Source organism: Mobula birostris, chromosome 2, assembly GCF_030028105.1.
Source record: "Mobula birostris isolate sMobBir1 chromosome 2, sMobBir1.hap1, whole genome shotgun sequence".
NCBI classification, from domain to species: domain Eukaryota; kingdom Metazoa; phylum Chordata; class Chondrichthyes; order Myliobatiformes; family Myliobatidae; genus Mobula; species Mobula birostris.
Window position 1 is genome coordinate 95,787,300 of NC_092371.1, and position 23,233 is coordinate 95,810,532.

Sequence of the window (23,233 nt, forward strand, 5' to 3'; positions counted from 1 at the left end):
TCGTGGAGTATATAATCCAGGCTAATTAACTGTATAGACAAACCACAACTTTTCTTGCAACTGACTACAAGCAGTTTTCATATTTTCTTTAATCTTTCAGATCTAATTCCAATTCATTATATTCATTACAAATGCATCTCTTCATAAATTGTTTTCACACAGTAGGAACCAGGACCACATTTCAAGCTTAGAGATGCTGCAATGTAATGTAATAAACTCCTTCCTTTGGTGTCACCAGTGAGTGTACAATTCAACATAAACCTCCCTAATTACATGGTAAGTGCACTTGCACAGCGAAATTAAGAAAGAAAGAAAAAGGTGATTGATAATAATAAAACAACACATTTGCTATTGAATCAGAGAGAGATAAAGCAAGGCCTTCAACCCGCAAGGACCATCTCCACCATCAACTACCTAATTACACTGACCCTACATTAATCCCATGTTCTCATCAAACCCTCACTAGATCCAACCATTCCGAAACACACAAATGCAACTTACAACATCCAATTGCTCTACTAACTTCAGATTCAGATTTATTAATCACATGCACTTTGAAACAGCCCATCCAAGGATGTGCTGGGGGCAGCCCCCAAATGTTGCCACACATTCCAGCAACGATGTAGCATGCCTACAATGTTCCACAGGACAAAACAAGCAGCAACAACAACTAAACATAAACAGCAAAGCAAGCCCCTTTCCCATTCCTACCACCCTCCCAACACACACACAATCACACACCCAGACAGGCCACCAAACCCAAGAAAGGCCACCTTAGGGCTTCCAGTCCTTGTCTCCAGATTCTCAGACTCGCAGACATCAGGTCTCCAGCTCTGGACTTCATACAAGACTTTGATTACAAGTTTGATCTTTGGACTTCTGATCCCAGTGACTCTTGACTCCTTTGGGCTTCTGCATTTGATCTTTGACCTTCAGGCTTCGACCTTTGGCTTTGCCCTCTGGACTTCACCAGCTTTAACCTTCAAGCCTCTACTACCAGACACACACGAACCTCGATTTCGAGACTTGCACGGATCTCTGACCCCAGTGCCCTCATGACTACTGCCTATACCTGGATCTCACCCAGGACCGGTCTCCAACCTCGGGATTTCTGATATACTCAGCACCTGTGACATGACTTTCGGGATTGCTGATTTTCAACCACAGATTGCTGAAATTCCACTGTGGAGTGCTTCGACCTGGACTTGAACTCCTGCTTAGGCTCTTCATTAACTACCCTGGACCTCTAACTCTCCCACATTCCTGTCCTAAACTGTAACCTGACCCCCAACTCCCCTCTCATCCCTACAAACCCAAAAAGCAACAACCAAGTTTGAGCCATGACATCGTTCACATCACCTTGACCAGAGCCAACCTGCACATCTTTGCAATGTAGGATGAAACTGGAGAACCCAGAGGAAACACTGGCAGTCACAGGAAAAATATGCAATATCTACACCAACTACAACAGAGGTCAGGATTAAAATTAGGTCTCTGTCACAGTGAAGCAGTAAAACCACCAGCTACACCATTAAGCCACCCTAGATATCACAAGCATTGTGAAAAGTAAAGAAATGTAATAGCGAAATCAGTGCATTAAAGCTGTTTCACTAAATTCCATCACCATCCGCTCAATACAGTTCAACAAATGGTACTTTCCACCCAGTGAAGAAGCATCTACGTCCACATCTAACCAAAAGAGCAGAGCAATTAGCTTGAATTGGGAAAATGGATGAAAGTGACATGCCTTTGTAGTGCAAACAACAGGAATTCTGCAGATGCTGGAAGTTCAAGCAACACACATCAAAGTTGCTGGTGAACGCAGCAGGCCAGGCAGCATCTCTAGGGAGAGGTACAGTCGACGTTTCAGGCCGAGACCCTTAGTCCTGACGAAGGGTCTCGGCCTGAAACGTCGACTGTACCTCTTCCTAGAGATGCTGCCTGGCCTGCTGCGTTCACCAGCAACTTTGATGTGTGTTGCCTTTGTCGTGAATAACTTCAGACTTGAGGCAAAATCAAAAATGAGCCAATTTTAATTATTGGGTTCAGGGAAGTGCCAAGTTTTTAACCTGTTGATATAGATGGCATAAGATTGCATTGCTACACCTTGCTGTATTTCGTTGCTGTATACCAAAATATCATCATAGGTTGAAAATTTCAATGTTAGTCTTGAAACCAACTAGCAGTTTCTCAAAACTAAAGGAAATGGTGAGCTTGATTAGACTGATAAACACTGGCTAATGAAGGACTGGACAGACCAGAACATAGAACATTACAGCAGTGTACAGGCGTTCAGTCCACGATGTTATGCTGAACTTTTAACCTACTCTAAGATCAACCTAACCTTTCCCTCCTACATAGCCCTCCATTTTTCTATCACCATGTGCCTGTCTAGCAGCTTCTTAAATGTCCCTAATATACCTGCCTCTATCACCACCCCCGGCAGGGCATTCCATGTACTCATCGCTCTCTGTGTACAAACCTACCTCTGACATTCCCCATGTGCTTTTGTCCAATCTCCTTAAAATTATGCCCTCGTGTATTAGCCATTTCCACCCTGGGAAAAAGGCTCTAGCTGTCCGCTCTAGCTGTCCACTCTACTTATGCCTCTTACCATCTTGTACACCTCTATCAAGTCACCTCTCATCCTCCATCACTCCAAAGAGAAAAGCCCTAGCTTGCTCAACCAAGGATAAGGCATGTGCTGTTGTCTCCCCAGAACAATACAACAGACTGGACTGATTCTTAGAATGAGGGAGTTAATCTAGTAGTACAGGTTGAGTAGATTGGGCTAATGTTGTTATAAACCTAAAGATATTCATAAATACAACATAGAAACAGACAGTTTGAAAAGTAGTTCATGCTGAAAAAGATGCCTATCCAAGCCAATCCCATTTGCCTCTTTTGGCCCAAATCCTTTGAAATCTTTTCTATTCATGTACTTATTCAATTATCTTATCAAGAATATTTTTGAACTGCCACACACTTAGATCAACTGCCCTAGCATTCTGCTATGCACCTGCAGAATACTGTGCACCTGTGTAGGGCAGATCAGCCCATGCGAAGAAAATAGACCCGTTGCTTAACGAAGCCTGCTGAATAATCATGGGCACACTGCACCCCACACCCACTAACATCATTTACAGACTTGCAGGCACTGCTCCCCCAGAGATCTGAAGACACACTACAACAAAAATTGAAAAAGGTAAACAGAACTCGGATCCATGGTACCCACTACACCATCATGTGCCAGTTTCCAACCGCCTAAAATCGAGGAAAAGCTTTGCTACAGTGGAGGAACTACTGCATGGAACATCCCCCCAAACATACAAGATTGACCTTTGGCAACAAACAGAAGCCAGAACCCCACCAAACAATACGGTGCAAGACCCTACAGAAATGTTGCCAGATGGGGCACTGCCTGACAGACGGAAGTGGTGCACTCTCAACAGAGCGAGAGCGGGAGTTTGTAGGGCGAGAGACAATATGGTGAAGTGGGGTTTAAAGACCAGCGAATCCTGTGAGTGTGGTGAAAGGGTGCAGAACATTGAACACGTTCTGCGCAACTGCCCACTCTCACCTGATTTAGCTGACACTGACCTGCTCAACATCAACCAAACAACACTAGAGTGGCTGGCTGTCTGGTGTGACAAGCTATGAAATGACCAGCTTGTCTACCTGTGACTGCACTTTCATGGAACAATAGACCTGAACTCCACTCTCTCTGTTTCACAATACTGTGAAAGTCCTACTTTGATTGACGCTCAAAGTGCAACAGACTTTCTTGAAGTAAACTCCATTTCCTTCAGCCCACTTACCTAGCTTATCAAGATCATTCTGGAATTTTTGATTTTCTTCTCTGTCAACATTACCTTCTATTTTAGTGTCATCTGCTAACTGCAACTTGTAAATTTGCATCCCAATCATTGATATAGATGACAAGCAATGAGCCAGCCCTAACTGCTGAGGTACATCATTTGTCATAGTCCTATAGTCCAAGAAGCAACCTTCCAACATCATTCTCTGCTTCCTACCATTAGGTCAACAGGTATCTAATTAGCTCTCCCCGATTCCTTGCGATCTAAACTCCTAGAGCAGCCTATCATGAACCCAATCAAAGGCTTTACTGAAATCCATATAGACCAAGCTTTTATCAACTTCTTGGTCAGTTCATCAAAAATACCAATTGTTTGTAAGGCATGATCTCCCCCACACAAAGCTATGCTCACTACCCCTAATAAACTCCTGCCTTTCTACATGCACATGTAACTTATCCCTCAGAGCCCTCTACAGACTGGCAAGTTTCTGGTTCTTCTTTACACCACTTCTTAAATAAAGACACAACATTCGGTCAAAAGGCACAATATTCACACAAAATGAGGTATGTGCAGAGTGGGAAGGTGAAGGCGTGATAGACAGGGGTGATAGACATAACCAACATTAACAGGTTGGTTAAAGTTATAAATGATATTTTATGATATAGTATTTGTCTCTCCAAATATTGCTAACTGAAGTGTATATTCCTGCATTCCTATTTCTATGAAATTATACCAACAATGATTGGCAGTATTGAGGGAAGAAAAGACCCCTTCCTCAGCTATATGCCTGACTGCTCCTAAAAATAATCTGTAAGGACTGTCCTTCCCAACTTTCCCACACTCCTGCAGAAAAAAAAGCTGAGGAGAGACCAGTTTTGCTGAAAGATTTTGGCCCGAAACATCAACTGTACTTTTTCCATAGATGCTGCCTGCCTGCCCTGAGTTCCTCCAGCATTTTGTGTGTGTTGCTTGGATTTCCAGCATCTGCAGATTTCCCCTTGTTTGTAGAGGCTTTGGTGATTATTTACCAAAATTTTCTGGACTCTGGGCAGGTCCTGATGGATTTGAAGACAGCGAATGTCACACCACTGTTCAAAAAAGGATGTAGGCAAAAGGCAGGTAACTATAGGCCAGTTAGTTTAACATCTGTAGTTGGGAAAATGCTTGAAGCTATCATTAAAGAAGAAATAGCGAGGCATCTGAAAAGAAATGAATCCATCAGGCAGACACAGCATGGATTCAGCAAAAGCAGGTCCTATTCGACAAATTTACTGGAGTTCTTTGAGAATAAACAAGCGCAGACATTATTTACTTGGATTTCCAGAAGGCGTTCGATAAGGTGCCACATAAAAGACTTATCCATAAGATAAGGATGCATGGAGTTGGGGGTAACGTATTAGCATGGATAGCAGATTGGTTAACTAATAGAAAGCTGAAAGTTGGGATACATGGGTGTTACGCTGGTTGACAAACAGTGGTGAGTGATGTGCTGCAGGGGTTGTTGCTGGGCCTGCAACTGTTCACGATATACATTAACCATTTGGAAGAGGGGACCGAGTGTAGTGTATCTAAATTTGCTGATGATACTAAGTTGAGTGGAAAAGCAAATTGTGCAGAAGACACGGAGACCCTACAGAGAGGTACAGATAGATTAAGTGAGTGGGCAAGGGTTTGACAGATGGAGTACAATGCTGGTAAATGCCAGGTCATCCACTTTGGAAGGAAAAAATGAAAGGAAATCTTATAGAAACATATAAAGTTATGAAAGGGATAGATAAGGTAGAGGCAGGAAAGTTGCTTCCACTGGTAGGTGAGACTAGAACTAGGGGACATAGCTTCAAAATCTGGGGGAGCAAACTTAGGACGGAGATGAGGAGGATCTGCTTTTCCCAAAGAGTGGTGAATCTCTGGTACTCCCTGCCCAATGAGGCAGTCAAGGCTACCTCAGTAAATGCATTAAAGACAAGGTTGGATAGATTTTTGTATAGTAGGGGAATTAAGGGTTATGGGGAAAAGGCAGGTAGGTGGAAATGAGTCCATGGCCAGATCAGCCATGATCTTATTGAATGGTAGAGCAGGCTCAACGGGCCAGGTGGCCTACTACTGCTCCTATTTCTTATGCTCTTATGTAAATCAAAATATTTTTCAAGATTTAGTCTACAAATAACTTTTAAAGGAGACTATTAAAATCCAATGAAACTCAATAAATTATGTGAAATAGAAAGGTATAGTTATTCCAGACCTGCAAGGTAGAAGATAAATTGCAAAGAAACGCCGTGACAATTAAAATGAATTTATGAATTGTCTATTCTTGCATCTATTTAATGTTCCTACACTTATACTTAAGGAATATTTCCTACTTTCTACAAAGAATTTCACAATCAAATGATGCTTCTTTAAAACCAATATTTGCAGGCCGGCTGGTGGCACAATGACATCAGCGCCGGACCCCGGAACAGAGGTTCGCAGGTTCAAATCCAGTCGGGGCTGCTCCCAAGTACACTTTCCATCCGTGCCGGGTTGAGTGTTGAGATCGCAACTCTACCTCATAAAATAAAAGGGAAAAATACTGCGAAAATGGCTGTATGAGGAGTGGTGTGCCACACAGTCTCTCTCTCTCTTGCTTGGTGCCTTGTAAAGGCTTGAAAAAGACATCATCTCGCGCACGCAGACGCACACACGCACATGCCAAAAAAAAAACAATCAAACCAACATTTGCAGAGCTATGAGTGAGAGAAATTCTTTACCTGGATCAGGAACCTTTATGCCTCTTTTTACATGGAAAAAGTTGGAAACATTAAACTTATCAACATTGGTTGGATCCTGCAGATAAAAGTTAAAGAAACAGAAATTACAATTAAGGCCAAAGAACATAAAACTCAGAAATATCTTTTGTTCTATATATAATAAGCACAAGTTTGAGGATTTTATCCTTTGTACTTTCTTGTCATATCTTGTTCTGCAACACTTGTTTAAGGAAAAAGATACAGCTTCAGGGGTAATAACACAGTTTAAATAAAACAGCAGAAAGCCGAGTTGTTCTTCAGCTGTCAGAGCTGTTGTGGTAGAGTGACCAACCTACAAGATGCAACTGATTTTATTCCTGTATAGTTCAGAACAGCAGGCTTCACTGTGCATTGAATTCCACTCAGCGCCACGAAAAGGGCAAATGGAAAACAACAATGTACTTGCTCATTACATACACAATCACACTGGCATTCACTGTAGTATACAACTTGTCAACTGGACAAATTACTTTCAGAAATTGGAGGGGGTATGAAAAGAAACTGTAGGTAAGAAAAGGGGAAAGTACAAAGTGGCTGGGCTATAGGGGTATATTAAGAGTAAAGAGTAGCTATAGAGAGAATAGGTCCCATTAAAGACCTGTAAGACAAAGGAGCAGAATCCGACCATTTAGACAATTGAGTCTGGTCCATCATTCTATCATGGCTGATTTATTTCCTCTCAACCTATTTTCCTATTTCAGATCACCACTCAGACTCCAAGGACAGCATTACAGTCTGCCCAATCTCTCCCTATAGCTAAATTCCTCCAATCCAGACAACATTCTGGTGAATCTCCTATGCATCTTCTCCAGCACAATACGGCTTTCCTAAGAGACCTGAACTGCATGTAATATTCCAAGTGTGGCCTAACCAGTATTTTGTAAGGTTGCAAGATAATATCACAACTCTTATATTCTTTGCCCCAATCTTTAAAGGTAAGGAGTTGACATGGCCTCTTCACCACTAGACTGCATTATCACTTTCAGGGAACTATAGACTTGGACCCCTGTATCTCTCTGTGCAACAACTTTCTTTTACTCCCCTGCCAATTTACAGTATTGTTACATACTTCATGGATATCTTGTGACTGTCTTATGAGGATGATGTAATGGTCTTGCGGAGGTCACATGATGTAATTTTCCCGCCAATGTGAGGTCACATGATGACCTGTTCTCACCGGGTATATAAGGGTAGACCCCTGGTGACGCAGTTAAGCTGGGTCACCATTAAGCTGGATGCCGACCGCCGTAAAATAAGATACAGACGCAGTTAGTTTTCAGTTTAGTTTTGTGTTAGATGCTCTGTTTTTGCTGCGTATTTGACCCATGACGCAGTTTAATTTTAAAACAGATTTTTACTGTCTATTGTAAGGTACAGAAGTGTTGGGCCGGCAGTTTCACCAACAGCTGCCAGATTTGTCGATGTACCTTTTCAGTAATATTGAAGTCAGGAACCTGAAGGAGTCGTTTGGCGGTTTTGGAGAGGATCGACCATTATTGAATTCGTTCAAATAAGAATGATCTGCATGAGATAACCTCTGCTAAAAGCAGCAGAAAAGGTTGTGTAGTATCTAGTCTATTCTACAGAGGGAAAGGTCAGTGCCTTTAAACCATTTTATTTCCATCGTCGTGAATCCTGCGGACAAGGCAGGTTCCGGCTGGGATTGGCAGTAACGTTGAGTCTTCGAGAAATTCTTTACTTCAGGAAAGTCTTTCCTAATTGACTGTATAAATCTCTTGGACTTTCAAATTTACCATTCTAAGAACTGTTTTCATATTTACCGCTTTAAGAACTAGTACAAAGTTTGGCAGTTCGTTAAATGGCCGCATAGCAGTTTACTTCCGGTTAAGGTCGTTTATCTTTTTAATAATAATGAGCAAAGTTTAATAAATGCTTTTTTGTTTTTATAAGACCTGACTCAATTCTATATTCATTGTTGCCAGTCACGTGACAGTATATGTCCTATCTCTATTAGGCAGCTTCTCTACTTACTTCATGAAAATGAAATTGATTGTCCTTGCATTTCTCTTGTAAACTTCACTCCAAAGCCCTTATGTTCTTGCATGTAATACTAGGGTAATCAATGATTATATAGGTTGAGCAACATTATTTATACTTAACTCTGCGTCTGCTCAAGAAGTCAAGGACCCTGTATGCTTTTTCCTTAAACAGGATTTTAATCATCCTTCCACCTTCAAATATCTGTGCACAGAAAGCTGATGGTTTGTTTTATTTGTCCCAGAGTCCACATTACAATTATATTATTTGTTTGCATTGCTTCACATTTTATGTACCAAAATAAATCATTTAAGAAATAACACATTTATACTGTGTTTTTTAATGATGCCCTGGATATCTCAAATAATTTTACAAAAAATTGCATGTTTTTGAGTGTAGTCAGAGTCACTATGCAGTCAATGGGGCACATGAGCATGCAGACATTTCCCCACCTAAATGCCAAGAACTTTGAGATTCCAATGCAAACATGCAAGTCCTGAACCCACTGTGGCTCTGCTTCCCCAGTAGCAGAATTGTTGCAAGTTCATACTTGATGCTGGGAAAACCCTGGACCTGGTCACTTATGCAGAGCAAGATCCCACAAACAGAAAAAGTTTGTTTAGATTTGGCATTCACCAGAACTTTGACGAACTTCTATAGATACAGTGGAGAGTATCCTGGTAGCATCATGGCCTGGCATGGAAACTTCAATATTCAGGAATGAAAAAGTCTACAGAAAATGGTGGATGCACCCCAGTCCTTTACAGTCCACCACTGAGCACATTACAAGGAGCACTGCCACAACAAAGCTGCATTTGTCATCAAAGTCCTCCCACCATCCAGGCATTGCTAATACCATCGGGCAGGAGGCATAGGAGCCTTAGATCCCACATGAGCGGGTTCAGGAACATTTATTACCTACAGCCATCAGACTCCTGAACCTGCATGGACAATTACACTCACCACAATTCTGAACTGATTCCACATTCTATTGACTCACTTTCAAGGATTCTACAACTTATCTTGTCAGTATTATTTATCTGTCTGTCTACTTATTTACTTATCTATTTACTTATTTGTTTGTTTGCACAATTTGTTTTCTGTTGCATACTGGTTGTTTGTCAGTCCTTAATGTATGTATAGTTTTTTCAATATATCTTTACTTTCCTGTAAACGTCTACAAGAAAATGAACTTCAAAATAGTACACGGTGACATACAAACTCTTTGAGAATAAATTTACTTTGACTTTGTAAATGTGATCAATATCGATCCAATATGTTAGGTCTACCTGAGAAATCAGATTGTGCCTCAGCTCAGTGTCGCATACAGAGTACAGTACATCTGAGACTGCAGCATTCAGTGGGGCCTTGTACTAGATTTGGGATAATAATCACATCAGGTTGCTTGGGTGGTGGCTGGTGGTACTCCAGTGCTGTTGGAGAAGAGTGTAGATAGAAGTCTAAACATTGTTGTGCATCTCTTTGACTGGGAGTATCTAGGTTGTTTTGAAATGATGGATTGTCCCAATGCCAGATATATGAGAGTAGATTTTTTTTTAAATGAGCATAACTTTGAGAAAACTAAGAAGAGGGTCATCAAAATTTCTTTTTTAGCAAAAACCTTCCAAAACCTTTTCAAAAACATAAAAGCATGACCACTGGCTGAAGAGAAGGAGAGATGCAACATAAGAAACTGAAGCATTTATTCCCTGTCTCCAGATAAATAAGATTGCAGTTAACAAAAATATGGGGAGTAGAGAGATGACAGTTTATTCATGAGGTTTTGGAAGAAGATTTTGTTCTCTGTCAGATTGGCAGATATTTTATAACAATTTATAATAAGATAAGACATGGCATAGATCATTTTGACTAATACAATTTATTACATTCTAAACATCTGTCAATTTACACATGAAGAATCTGAAGGACCAACACCACTCTGTGATGACAACGTCTCAACAGTTCATTGATTAGAATAGGATATGTATGTGATACAGAAATAGGTCATTCAACCAGTCCACTTGATCTTCCTCTCAACCTTCCTCACCTAAATCTATTAGCGTCACCCTTCATTCTCTTCTCATCATTGGCTTGACTAACCTCCCTAAATGCATCCACCCTGCCACTCCCAGAGCTCAAATTCTCATCACTCTTTCGATAAAATTATCGGCATTCCTTCTACCAAGATTTTTCAAAATTTTATAGGTCTATCTTGCTGCATAGAGACCTGTATAATTCCTTAGAGGTTTCATCCTCGTAAACCTTGCCATTTCCACAATATGGCAAATCAGAATTCCACTCAGTATACTGAATGTCTAAACCAAGATTTGATACAAGTTTAGTGCATCTTTTCTCCTTTTCAAGTCTCTAGCAATAAACATTAGCATCCTGATTTTGTGGCTGTACTATTCTATGGCACAATTTTTTTTCATGTTGATGTACTCCAAGATCCATAATTTACGTTCATATCTTCCAAGTATTAGTCTTCTTTGTTCTTACCAAAATTACTATGTCACATTAATCTGTTTTCACATTCATGACCAAATGCCTATTCAGCAAGTTTGTTAATATCCTACTGTTGCTAACTTCCTCAAGATTAAATTATCACCCCCACTTCAGTTTAGCGTCATTCTAAATTTAGAATTTATTCAATTTATTTATTTCGGGATCCAGCAGCACGGAACGGCCCCTTCTGGCCCCATGAGCCAGGTCACCTAGCAACCACCCCCCCCCCCCACCATTTAACCAGAGCTTAATCACAGGACAATTTACAATGACCAATTAACCTACTAACCAGTACACCTTTGGACTATGGGAGGAAACCAGAGGATCTGGAGGAAACCCACCCAGTCACATGGAGAAAGTGGCGGAATTCAACTCCAATGTCCCAGCTACCATGGTACCGAAAATTATGTTTTTGATTCTAAGATTGAATCAGTAACGCACAATGTGGATCTAGCACTGACCTCCCTGGAGCTTCACAAAACATCCTCATCAACAGTGAGCAGGTACCTTTCACTCCTACAGAGGTTTCTATCCTGAAACCAGTTTTCAAACCATTCTGCTACTTGTACCCTGGCTTTGAACCCTCTGATCTTATTCATTAGCCTATTACAGAGCACGTTATAAAAGGCTTTACATCTAATATTTAAATAGCCATTTTCCAGTGTCTCTGACTCATTTGACATCAGTTCACTTATTTTGAAACTCAAAACCTGTTTAAGGAATGATGGAAGGAAGATTATTCAACAAGAGCATGGGGTGTCACACTTTTGATCAGGGAGAACATCACATCAGTAGGTAGAGGATATCTTGGGGGGATCATACAAGGGCCTAAGGGCAGAACTGCGGATATATGAGAGAGGCTTTCACTTTGCTGGGGTTATACCATAGGCCTCCCAATAGTCAGTGTGAATTAGATGAATAAGTCGGCATCAAATTGCAGAAAGGTTTAAAAACAATAGAAGTGATTTGACAAATGGGAGTCTTATAAGACAGCAGGGATTCAGGGCCAGCTAATGTGGTAAGGGTGAAAGGCAAAGATGGCAAGATTAGAGAACCTCGGATGGCTAAAGTTATTGGGCTTCATATTCTAACACTCAACCTTTGGATGTAAATATGCCATGTGCCTTCTTTACCACCTGATCAATGTGTGTTTCCTCTTGAAGGAGACTATGATTTGGATGACTAAGTCTCTCTGTCCATCAGCATTTGTTACTGTCCTACCCAGTATACATGTCCTTCCTCAATTTAACTTCCCAATCTGTAACTTCAGAAAACATTGCCTGTGGAGCATTCCATGCAGTTCTAGTCGTCACACTATAGCAAGGATGTGACTGCATTGGAGAGTGCAGAGACCAGGTTGCTACCAAGACCAGAGGACTTTTGTAACAGGGACAGATTGGAGAGCCTGGGCTTTTTCCTGGAGTGAAGGAAGAGGATTGATAGAAATACATAGGAATATGAGAGAAACAGCGGAGCAAATAGTCAAAATCTTTTTCACTTAGTAGGTATATCAAATGAGGACACATTTGAGGAAAGAGAAAAGAATTTTAAAGGGGCTCTGAGATGCAAGTTTATTTTACACAGAATGTGGATGGTATCCTGGCAGTGAATTCAAAAGTTACAATGCCATTTAAACCATTGTAAATATTTCTTAATATTTAAAAACAATTTACAGCAGCTTGTATTGAAGATACAAGCCAAGTTTTTAATTTAGTTTAGTGCTTAATTCAACTATTACTAGTAACAACAAACTCTAAAGGGATCCAGGGATGTTTTCCAACAATTAACTCAGAACACTGGCATCCACGGCATCTGCATGAACTAATGTTTACGCACATTGCTGTTGCTATATCAACAAGAAAATGACAAAAGGAAGATGTGGAGCAACTGAAGCTGAAAAACATTTTAGCAATTCAGTCAGTGGCATTGGAAGAACATGATGTTTTCAGAGTCTGCTCTGATAAGGGGCTGATAACTGGATTACAAATAACATGTCTTTTTTTCCCTAACAGATACTGATTGACATCTACATTTACACTGTTCAGTTAGTTAAATGTTACATTTTTAATGCCACGCCACTCTATCAATCCAATCTCATCTACATTCCGATCACTGTGTAACAATGGCAACCACTATTTTGTAAATCTGTATCTGATTGACTCTGAGTGTGGTTTTATTAAATCACTCACTGTTGCACTGAATGGTAATGATGACTTGTAGAGAACTACCCTTCCAATTTTTGCTTCAGCTATAATCAGCTCCTCTTTCTGGTGCTTAGAACTATCAAAATAAATAGCTTTTTTACATTCAGTAGAAAGTCAGAAGTATTGGATTTGTTGGTAATTGATAACTTTAAGAGAGCAGTATTTCTGCAGATTAAAGAGTAAACAAAATTAGTGGAAGAAAAAAATACTTATTTTTATTTTTGTTTGTTGTTATACAGTGTGGAAGGCCCTTCTGGCCCTTTGAGCCACACCACCCAGCAATCCCATGATTTAAATCTATCTTAATTATGTACAATGAGACAATATACAATGACCAATTAAGCTACCAACCGGTATGTCTTTGGAATTTGTATAACACCTGGGTAAAGAAACTAAGCTGATCAGGGAAAAAGTAACTTTGTGAGCATTTTCAACAAATGGTGAGTGATGCACAGACTTCTATCAATTTCAACAAAACAAGCATGTGCTCAAAAAAATAATTAATATACAGTGAATTCCAGATAATTTGGACATATTTTGGCCCAATTAAGCAGCTGCCTCAATTAGCCAAATTTGCAAGGAAATAGTTAAAAAGATATTAAAAAATGTAACCTATTCAACGGAGTGACAAATTGTGTATTTAAATGAAATACAAAACACATTAGAACACTATCAATACTACGACAATACTATAAAACTGTGTATTAACTCCTAAAAGTTAATGACAGAGGAATTCATCCAGTGTACGCTGCCATGTTTTGATTAACTGTAAATAAACAAAATCAGCACAGACATCTAATGCAAATAATAGACTGCCTTCATACAATGCTTTCGACATTGCATCCTCCAAATCTTCATTCTCATTGCAACATTCAAGATGATTGTCAATACCTTCAAATTCTCCATAGTTCCTAACTTGTTGAAGTAGTGAAGTAATTTCCTTTTCACTCCCGGCATTTTCTGGCATCTCCAAGCCTGAAGGCTTGGAAAAGCAGTAGCAAAACAGTTCTGAATTATCTTACTGCTTATTCCTCAACAGCTATCATAGTCATACTTTATTGATCCCGGGGGAAATTGGTTTTCGTTACAGTTGCACCATAAATAATAAATGGTAATAAAACCATAAATAGTTAAATAGCAATATGTAAATTATGCCAGGAAATAAGTCCAGGACCAGCCGATTGGCTCAGGGTGTCTGACCCTCCACGGGAGGAATTGTAAAGTTTGATGGCCACAGCAAGGAATGACTTCCTATGACGCTCTGTGTTGCATCTCGGTGGAATGAGTCTCTGGCTGAGTGTATTCCTGTGCCCAACCAGTACATTATGTAGTGGATGGGAGACATTGTCAAAGATGGCATGCAACTCAGCCTGCTACCCTCAGCCTGCTGCCCCAGCACACAACAGCAAACATGATAGCACTGGCCACCACAGACTCGTAGAACATCCTCAGCATCGTCCGGCAGATGTTAAAGGACCTCAGCCTCCTCAGGAAATAGAGACGGCTCTGACCCTTCTTGTAGACAGCCTCAGTGTTCTTTGACCAGTCCAGTTTATTGTCAATTCATATCTCCAGGTATTTGTAATCCTCCACCATGTCCACACTGACCCCCTGGATGGAAACAGGGGTCGCCGGTACCTTAGCTCTCCTCAGATCTACCACCAGCTCCTTAGTCTTTTTCACATTAAGCTGCAGATAATTCTGCTCACACCATGTGACAAAGTTTCCTACCGTAGCCCTGTACTCAACTTCATCTCCCTTGTTGATGCATCCAACTATGGCAGAGTCATCAGAAAACTTCTGAAGATGACATGACTCTGTGCAGTAGTTGAAGTCCGAGGTGTAAATGGTGAAGAGAAAGGGAGACAAGACAGTCCCCTATGGAGCCCCAGAGCTGCTGATCACTCTGTCGGACACACAGTGACATCACTGCATTTTGAATACAAACACACCCAACTGACGCCATTTAGAAAACTGTTCACTCTAAGCACAGTGTAGTATCTAACGGCCATGCAAATGCACGTGACTGACACTAGTTTGAAACTGTTCGACAACAGTCTCCTGTCCCAATTAAGTAGCATAGAGTCCCAAATAAACAAAGGAAATTCCTGCTATTTTTCTCAATTAGTTTTTGTATTTTATGCGTTGGCCCAATAAAGCATCTGCCCTGATTACCCAATGGCCCAATTAACTGGAATCCACCATGTTTGAAAATAAAGAGATAAAACCATAAGACATAGAAACAAAATGAGACTATTCGACCCATTGAGACTGCTCCACTATTCCACCATGGCTGACTTATTATCCCTCTCAATCCCATTCTCCTGCCTTCACCCCATAACCTTTGACGTCCTGAGTAATCATGAACCTACAAACTTCTACCTTAAATATACCCAATGACTTGCCTTGCACAGCCATCTGTGGCATTGAAATTCACAGATTCACCACCCTCTAGCTAAAGACATTTTTTTAAAATCTCTGCTCTAAATGGATGTCCCTCTATTCTGAGGCCATGCCCTCTGGTCCCAAATTATCTCACAATAGGAAACATCCTCTCCACATCCATTCAATCTACAGTAGGCTCTTCAACATTCAATGGGTTTAAATCAGACCCCCCTCCATTCTTCTAAATTCCACAAAGGACAGGCCCAGAGTCATCAAACTCACCTCACATGTTAACCCTTTCATTTCTGGGATCATTCTGTGAACCTCCTCTGAACCCTCTCCAATGCCAGAACATCTCTTCTTAGCTAAGGGGCCCAAAACTGCTCACAGAACTCCACGCATTGTCTGACCAATGTCTTATAAAGCTTCAGCATTACATCCTTGCTTTTATATTCTAATCTTCTCAAAATGAATGCTAACATTGCATTTGCCTTCCTTACCACCAACTCAACCTGCAAGTTAATCTTTTGGGAATCCTGCACGAGGACTCCCAAGTCCCTTTGCACCTCTAATTTTCAAATTTTTCCCCATTTTCTAAATAGACCACTGTCTTATTCCTTCTACCAAAGTGCATGACTGTGCACTTCCCTGAACTACATTCCACCTCTTTGCCCATTCTCCCAACCTGTCTCAGTTCTTCTGCAGGCACCCTGCTTCCTCAACACTACCTGCCCTTCCACCTATCTTCGATTCATCCACAAACTAGAATCAATTTCTTCAATTAAATTAGGGGTTCCCAAACTGGGTACACAGACCCCTTGCTTAAAGATCTTGAGTTTAGACAAAAGTCTAAATCTTCATACTTTTGTATTCTAGTCCTCTCAAAATTGCATTTGCCTTCCTTACCACCAACTCAGCCTTTAGGCAATCCTTCACAAGAACTCCCAAATCCCTCCACACAATTTTCTCCCCATTTACAAAATAGTTCACGCCTTTATTCCCTCTCTACACACTTCCATACATTATATTCCAACTGCCACTTTTTTGCTCATTCCCCCAATTTATCAAAGTCCTTTTGCAGCCTCCCTGCTTCCTCAACACCACATGCCTCTACACCTATCTCCGTATTGTCCGCAAAGTTGATCACAAAGCCATCAATTCTGTCATCCAAATTACTGACATACAATGTGAAAAGAAACAGCCCAACACTGATTCCTGAGGCACACCACTAGTCACTGTCCACCAACCTGGAAAGGCCACTTTTATTCCCACTCTTTGCCTTCTATCCATTCTACTACCTTTCCTGTAATACCATGGACACCTTATTTTGTTAAGCAGCCTCACATGTGACATCCTGTCAATGTCTTCTGAAAATTCAAATAAACATCAACTGACTCTCATGCCTTGTAAATATCTATCCTGCCTGTTATTTCCCCAAAGAATTCCAACAGATTTGTCAGGCAAGATTTACCCTTTAGAAAACCATGCTGACTTTTGGCCCATTTTATCACGTGCCTCAAAGTATTCTGGATTTCAACATCTTTCCAACCACCGAAGTCAGACTATTTGACCTATAATTTCCTTTCTTCTGCCTCTCTCCCTTCTTAAACAGTGGAGTGGCATTTGAAATTTTCCAGTCCTTGGGAGCCATTCCAGAATCTAGTGATTCTTGAAAGATCATTACTTAATGCCTCTACAATCTCGTCAACTACCTCTTTCAGAACCCTAGGATGTAGTCCATTTGGTCTAGATGACTTACCTATTTTCAGACTTGTCAACATCCCACGCACCTTCTCCTTAGTATTAGCAATGACACTCACTTCTGCCCCAACACTCTCGCATTTCTGGCATTCTGCTAGTGTCTTTCACAGTGAAGACTGGCACAAAATACTTAAGTTTGTCTGCCATTTCTTTATCCCCCATTATTACCCCTCCAGTGTCATTTTACTCGTCTCTTTTACTCTTTATATATCTGAAAAAAAATTTGTATCATCTTTTATATTATTGGCTAGCTTACCTTCATATTTCACCTTTTCTGTCCTTATTGCCTTTGGTTGGTTTTTACAAGTTTCCAATACTCTACTTTTCCACTAATTTTTGCTCTATTATATGCCTTCTCTTTTGCTTTTATGCTGATTTTGACTTCTTTTGCCAGCCACGGTTGTCTGATTCTACACCTTCGGAATTGCTCCCAGAAACTCCAGCCAACGGTGTTCTGCTGTCATCCCTGCTAGTGTCCCCTTCCAATTAACTTTGGCCAGATCCTCTCTCATGACCCTGTAATTCCCTTTGCTCCACTGTAAAAGACATTACTTTTAACCAGCTGCCTGTTCTCAAGGATAGCTACAAATTCTTACATAAAACAATGATCCTAAAGTTTCTCTATCTAAATTAGACTTGAGATAAACTGAAAATTCTGGAGTTGGATTATTTTTAATTTGAAAGGTAGAAGGTCACCATACTTCTCAGAAATCTATCAACTTGGATTTTAATGGCCTTGATTATGAAAAATTGCCAATAAAAATCTTTAATATTAGCAATTGCTTTTCAGTCGATTTGTGCAGGTTTTGTGCTCTAGTAATTTACTATATATCGAAGTGAAGGTTTAAACATTCCAATAGCACCCTGTTTCCATCCAGGGGGTCAGTGTGGACATGGTGAAGGATTACAAATACCTGGGGATACGAATTGACAATAAGCTGGACTGGTCAAAGAACACTGAGGCTGTCTACAAGAAGGGTCAGAGCCGTCTCTATTTCCTGAGGAGACTGAGGTCCTTTAACATTGCCGGACAATGCTGAGGATGTTCTACGAGTCTGTGGTGGCCAGTGCTATCATGTTTGCTGTTGTGTGCTGGGGCAGCAGGCTGAGGGTAGCAGACACCAACAGAATCAACAAACTCATTCGTAAGGCCAGTGATGTTGTGGGGATGGAACTGGACTCTCTGACAGTGGTGTCTGGAAAGAGGATGCTATCCAAGTTGCATGTCATCTTGGACAATGTCTCCCATCCATTACATAATGTACTGGTCGGGCACAGGAGTACATTCAGCTAGAGACTCATTCCACCGAGATGCAACACAGAGCGTCATAGGAAGTCATTCCTGCCTGTGGCCATCAAACTTTACAACTCCTCCCTTGGAGGGTCAGACACCTTGAGCCAATAGGCTGGTCCTATTTCCTGGCATAATTTACATATTATTATTTAATTATTTATGGTTTTATTACTACTCAATTATTTATGGTGCAACTGTAACGAAAACCAATTTCCCCTGGGATCAATAAAGTATGAATATGACTATAGCATGACAATCCAACTGGATGCAAATGGACAAAATCTATTTTTTTTATATGAAAACGGCTAACGAACACTATCACTGCAAGCAGGTCATATCTTCAAAGAAAAATAATTATAATAGCACATCAAATCCTCTTTCCGACTTATAAGACTATAAATCAAATAAATGTAATAGATTCTTTTATTTTAGTGACTACATATAGTGGTGTTGCACTTAGAAATCAGAATGAGTATGCTTGGTTAAATCTATTATCAATCAACTTCCCTAAACTTATTTACTTGCCCAGAAGCTTGCTACTCAGCAACAACTATATTTATACATCAACTTTAATGCTATATCTGAGATTAAGATGAAGCACACAATTCCTACATGACACCATTCCACATTTTGTTTGTCAAAATATCCCACTTAGATTTTATGCTGCCTCTGGTCTTTAGAAAAGTTTCCAGATTAAATCGATGATGTTCACTGTACAATCTATTGCTTGCTACTAGTTTGACCTCTAACCACTGAGAGATGGTAAGAGTGATATTGTTAATTCATTTATACAATGGCTATAATAATGTGGGATTTGCAGATTCCATAGTAATCCACTTTTAACAGAAAATTCTTTAGCTAGTGCACACAGCACAGTAGCTTTGAGTTACTTGCCTGAGAAAGGGAAGATTCAATGTTGAATGTGTAAATCGCAAAGCATTAACAGGTGACTATAAATTACACTGGCATATGTGGCAAGTGGGAGAATCAGGGAGATGTAATGGGAACAGGTGAAAATATATATTACAAGTAAATTAATGGGGCAATGGGATTGCTCTGAGGGTTATGCGGTGTCCTAAGTTGTAAAGAAATATGAAATAAATGCAAAATGAAATACAACTATTGGATTTCAAGTGAGACAAACCATTATCCTACAGTGGTGGAAATAAGGGGTAATTGTTTTATTCTTCGTGTATCAAATGACTAAGGCAATGTCATAAAATTGGTCACCAGCACAGTTAATAAAGCAAGACCTCAGACAAAGGAGAGCTCATTCCAGCACTCCAAATTTCCATGAGAATTTTATGGAGATATTTATCTATTGGGTAAATTGCATTCTTGAGCAATTATTTTTAATGTGGATATAAACATGATACATCTATGATATACTTTCAATTGCTTTTCATCTTTAAATGGTCCACTGTTTCCAATGTCACATGCCACTGGTTGGATGTTAGAACTGCTTTTGCCAATCTAGATCTGCCTTTGACACTCAATTACCTTGTTTTCCATATTACTGCAGCTCATGATTATCTTCACCTAATAAAACTGAGTACTGTTCTGAATATATAGGGCCATGAAATGCAACCTCATGAATATAAAATAGGATAAGACCAAGTTTAGAAAAAAAGCTTTAAAAAAAATGTTACAAACACAATAAAAAATCAATGCAGAGATTTTTATAGATAAAATAGAAATGCATTAATTGCAACCTGGATGAAAAAATTTGTTGGATAAGTTTATGTCTTTTCTTATTCTAGAGTTAATAAGGAATTTGCTGATGAACTGAAATATTTTTTTTACACAGAATCATAAATCAGTGATATTCATTTGGTAACAGATAAAGACGATAAATAGATTGAATGGCATTTCATTGAAAGTCCTGTTCTTTTCTCAAAATGTTTTAAGTCCTATCAGTGATCATTCAGTTAAAGTCCAATCATAGAAAGCTCATCAGTGATCATTAAGTGCTCTTATATTCACTTACTGCTCCACCAATGAAAACAAACATTCCACTTGCCCTCAGGATAACCTGTTGTACCTGCAAACTAACCTTTTGTGATTCATGCACTAGCACTTCTACGTCCCTCTGCACAACAGCATTCTACAGTCTTTCACAATTTAAATAAATACATAATTTACTTTTTCACTATTTAAATAAATGACTACATAATTTACTAACTGCAGATTTACACTCAGTGGCCACTTTATTAGGTAACTCCTGTACCTAATAAAGTGGCACAGAGTGTCCGTTCATGGTCTTCTATTGCATTTGCCCATTCATTTCAAGGTTTGACGTGCTGTGCATTCAGAGGACACACCACCGTAGTAACACGCAGCTATTTGAGTTACTGATGCCCTCTTGTCAGCTTGAATCAGTCTGGCCATTCTCTTCCGACCTCTCATTAAAAAAACATTTTCACCCACAGAACTGCCACTCACTGAATATTCTTTTGTTTTTTGCCCCATTCTCTGTAAACTCTAGAAATTGTTGTGTGTGAAAATCCCAGGAAATCAGCAGCTTCTGAGATACTCAAAACATCTCATCTCAAACCAATAATTATTCCATGGTCAGCCACTTAAATCATTTATTCCCCATTGTGATATTTGGTCTGAATAAATGAACCTAATGAACCTCTTGACCATGTATGCATTGAGTTGCTGCTACATGATTGACTGATTAGATATTTGCACTAATGAGTAAGTGCACAGGTGTACCTAATAAAGTGGCCATTGAGTGTTGCATAATGCAGAATTAAAAGCAACATGATTACTGACATTTCCTAAGCAGTTCTACAAAGCAAAAGAAGGAAAGGTTCCGTACTTGTAGTGTGATGATGTCTTCCCGAGTGAAAGGTTCGTCACTTAGCAGATCTCGAAAATTCTTGGTCTTAATGTTCAATTGCTCCACAGCCTGAATAGAAGGAAAATAATGACTTTCTAAACAGTTATTTTTTTCTTCCAGCCATGTTAAAAGCACAAAAAATGGTAGCTCAAGCTATACAAATAACCTAGATGCAAAAAAGTAAGCTAATTATTTCAAATTTGTAGTTAACCACAAGTATAGCAGAAATGGAAGATCATCGAATCACAAAATGTGTGGCATAGGAGAATATTTGGCTCATTATGTCTATATCAGTTGGAAAAGGTTGAGATTTGAACACTGTGGTCACCACACATTACACTGCCTAAACGGGAAAAAGACATGTTCATACCACCATTGATGCTGCCCTCATTCACATCTGCTCTCAATCCATCATCCCATCACTTTAACAGGGATATTCCTCTTGTCCTTGCCTACCACCAACAGCGTCTGCATGCAGCACAACATTCTCCGCAACTTTTGGCATCTTCAACAAACATGATCCCCACCATCACTCTCCTCTTTCTCCATGATTCCTTTGTCTACTTGTTGCTCCCCAATGAACTCCTTTCCCACTGTACATAAATCACAGCCATTGACATTGAGTTGGTGTTTCACTTTAAGAGGCTGGTCTGACGTGATGACGTTGTTACCTAAAAGGTTTTTAACACACTCTTGTTGTGGGGGTCTTGGAGTTCAATTAAATGTGTTATGTGTTTCGTTAAAACTTTGCTTGATTTGCGAAAACCTACATTCATGACCCCGCTATAGGACGATTCCGGAGTTACTGAACATGTTGGCCAATGCAGTCGCTTTGAAACTGCCAGAGATTTGGGAGCAAAATGCCATCACTTGGTTCATACAAGCTAAGGCCCAGTTCATCCTGCAAGAAATCTCCGCCGTCAACGCCAAATATTTCTATGTGGTAGTGTCGCTCAGCAATTCCACGGTGGCTTAGATGGTTATCTTGGTCTACATGAACGAGCTGGGTTAAAGAGCCAATTTCCGTGCCCTATGACCTGGAACTTGACAGCAATTTGCTCGATACACAATTTCCTTGGTGATAAACTTCCCTCAGTTACTCTCCCCCCTCAATTCCCATTTTCTGCTATTTTATAAGTATATACTATCATGATTCAAAATACTTGATTAATTTATTCAGCACTTCCATATTTCCTATGATTAATTCCTCAGACTTGTTTGATTTGCAACCAACATTCAATCTAAATCTTTTCATTCTAAAATATCTGCAGAAACACTTATTAACTATAGCATTTCTACCTAGTTTTACTACGCACTCCAGTTTTTCCTTCCTTTTTAATCTTTGGTGACATTTGTATTCTATCCAATTTTCTAATCAACTTTTAAATGTTTGAATAATTCTATGATTTTTCTTTCAGCTTGATTTTACCTTTTACTTCCTTAGTTAGCAATGGATAGTTGATCCTCCTCTTTGAATACTTCTTTTGCATTGGGCAGATTTTATGTTATGTATTTTAGAAGATCCCCCGCATGTCTACAATTTATGCTCATAGATAGCGTAGCTGCTACTTCATCTCAAATAACTAATTAACTACTTCATGGTTAAGAAATGAGCATTGACAAGTAATTTAAACTTA

At 39.8% G+C, this 23,233-nt stretch overlaps 1 protein-coding gene across 3 annotated transcripts in view; it reads right to left on the reverse strand.

The window, feature by feature from the left end:
* ppil2 (peptidylprolyl isomerase (cyclophilin)-like 2) overlaps window positions 1-23,233 on the reverse strand; it is a 352,242-nt gene that overhangs the window by 238,099 nt on the left and 90,910 nt on the right. For all 3 annotated transcript variants that reach the window (XM_072245362.1, XM_072245369.1, XM_072245376.1), the window contains 2 exons: window positions 21,576-21,665; window positions 6,566-6,641 (listed from right to left, as the gene is read on the reverse strand). In XM_072245362.1, the coding sequence (XP_072101463.1) occupies window positions 6,566-6,641; window positions 21,576-21,665 (166 nt within the window). The remainder of the gene's footprint in view (window positions 1-6,565; window positions 6,642-21,575; window positions 21,666-23,233) is intronic.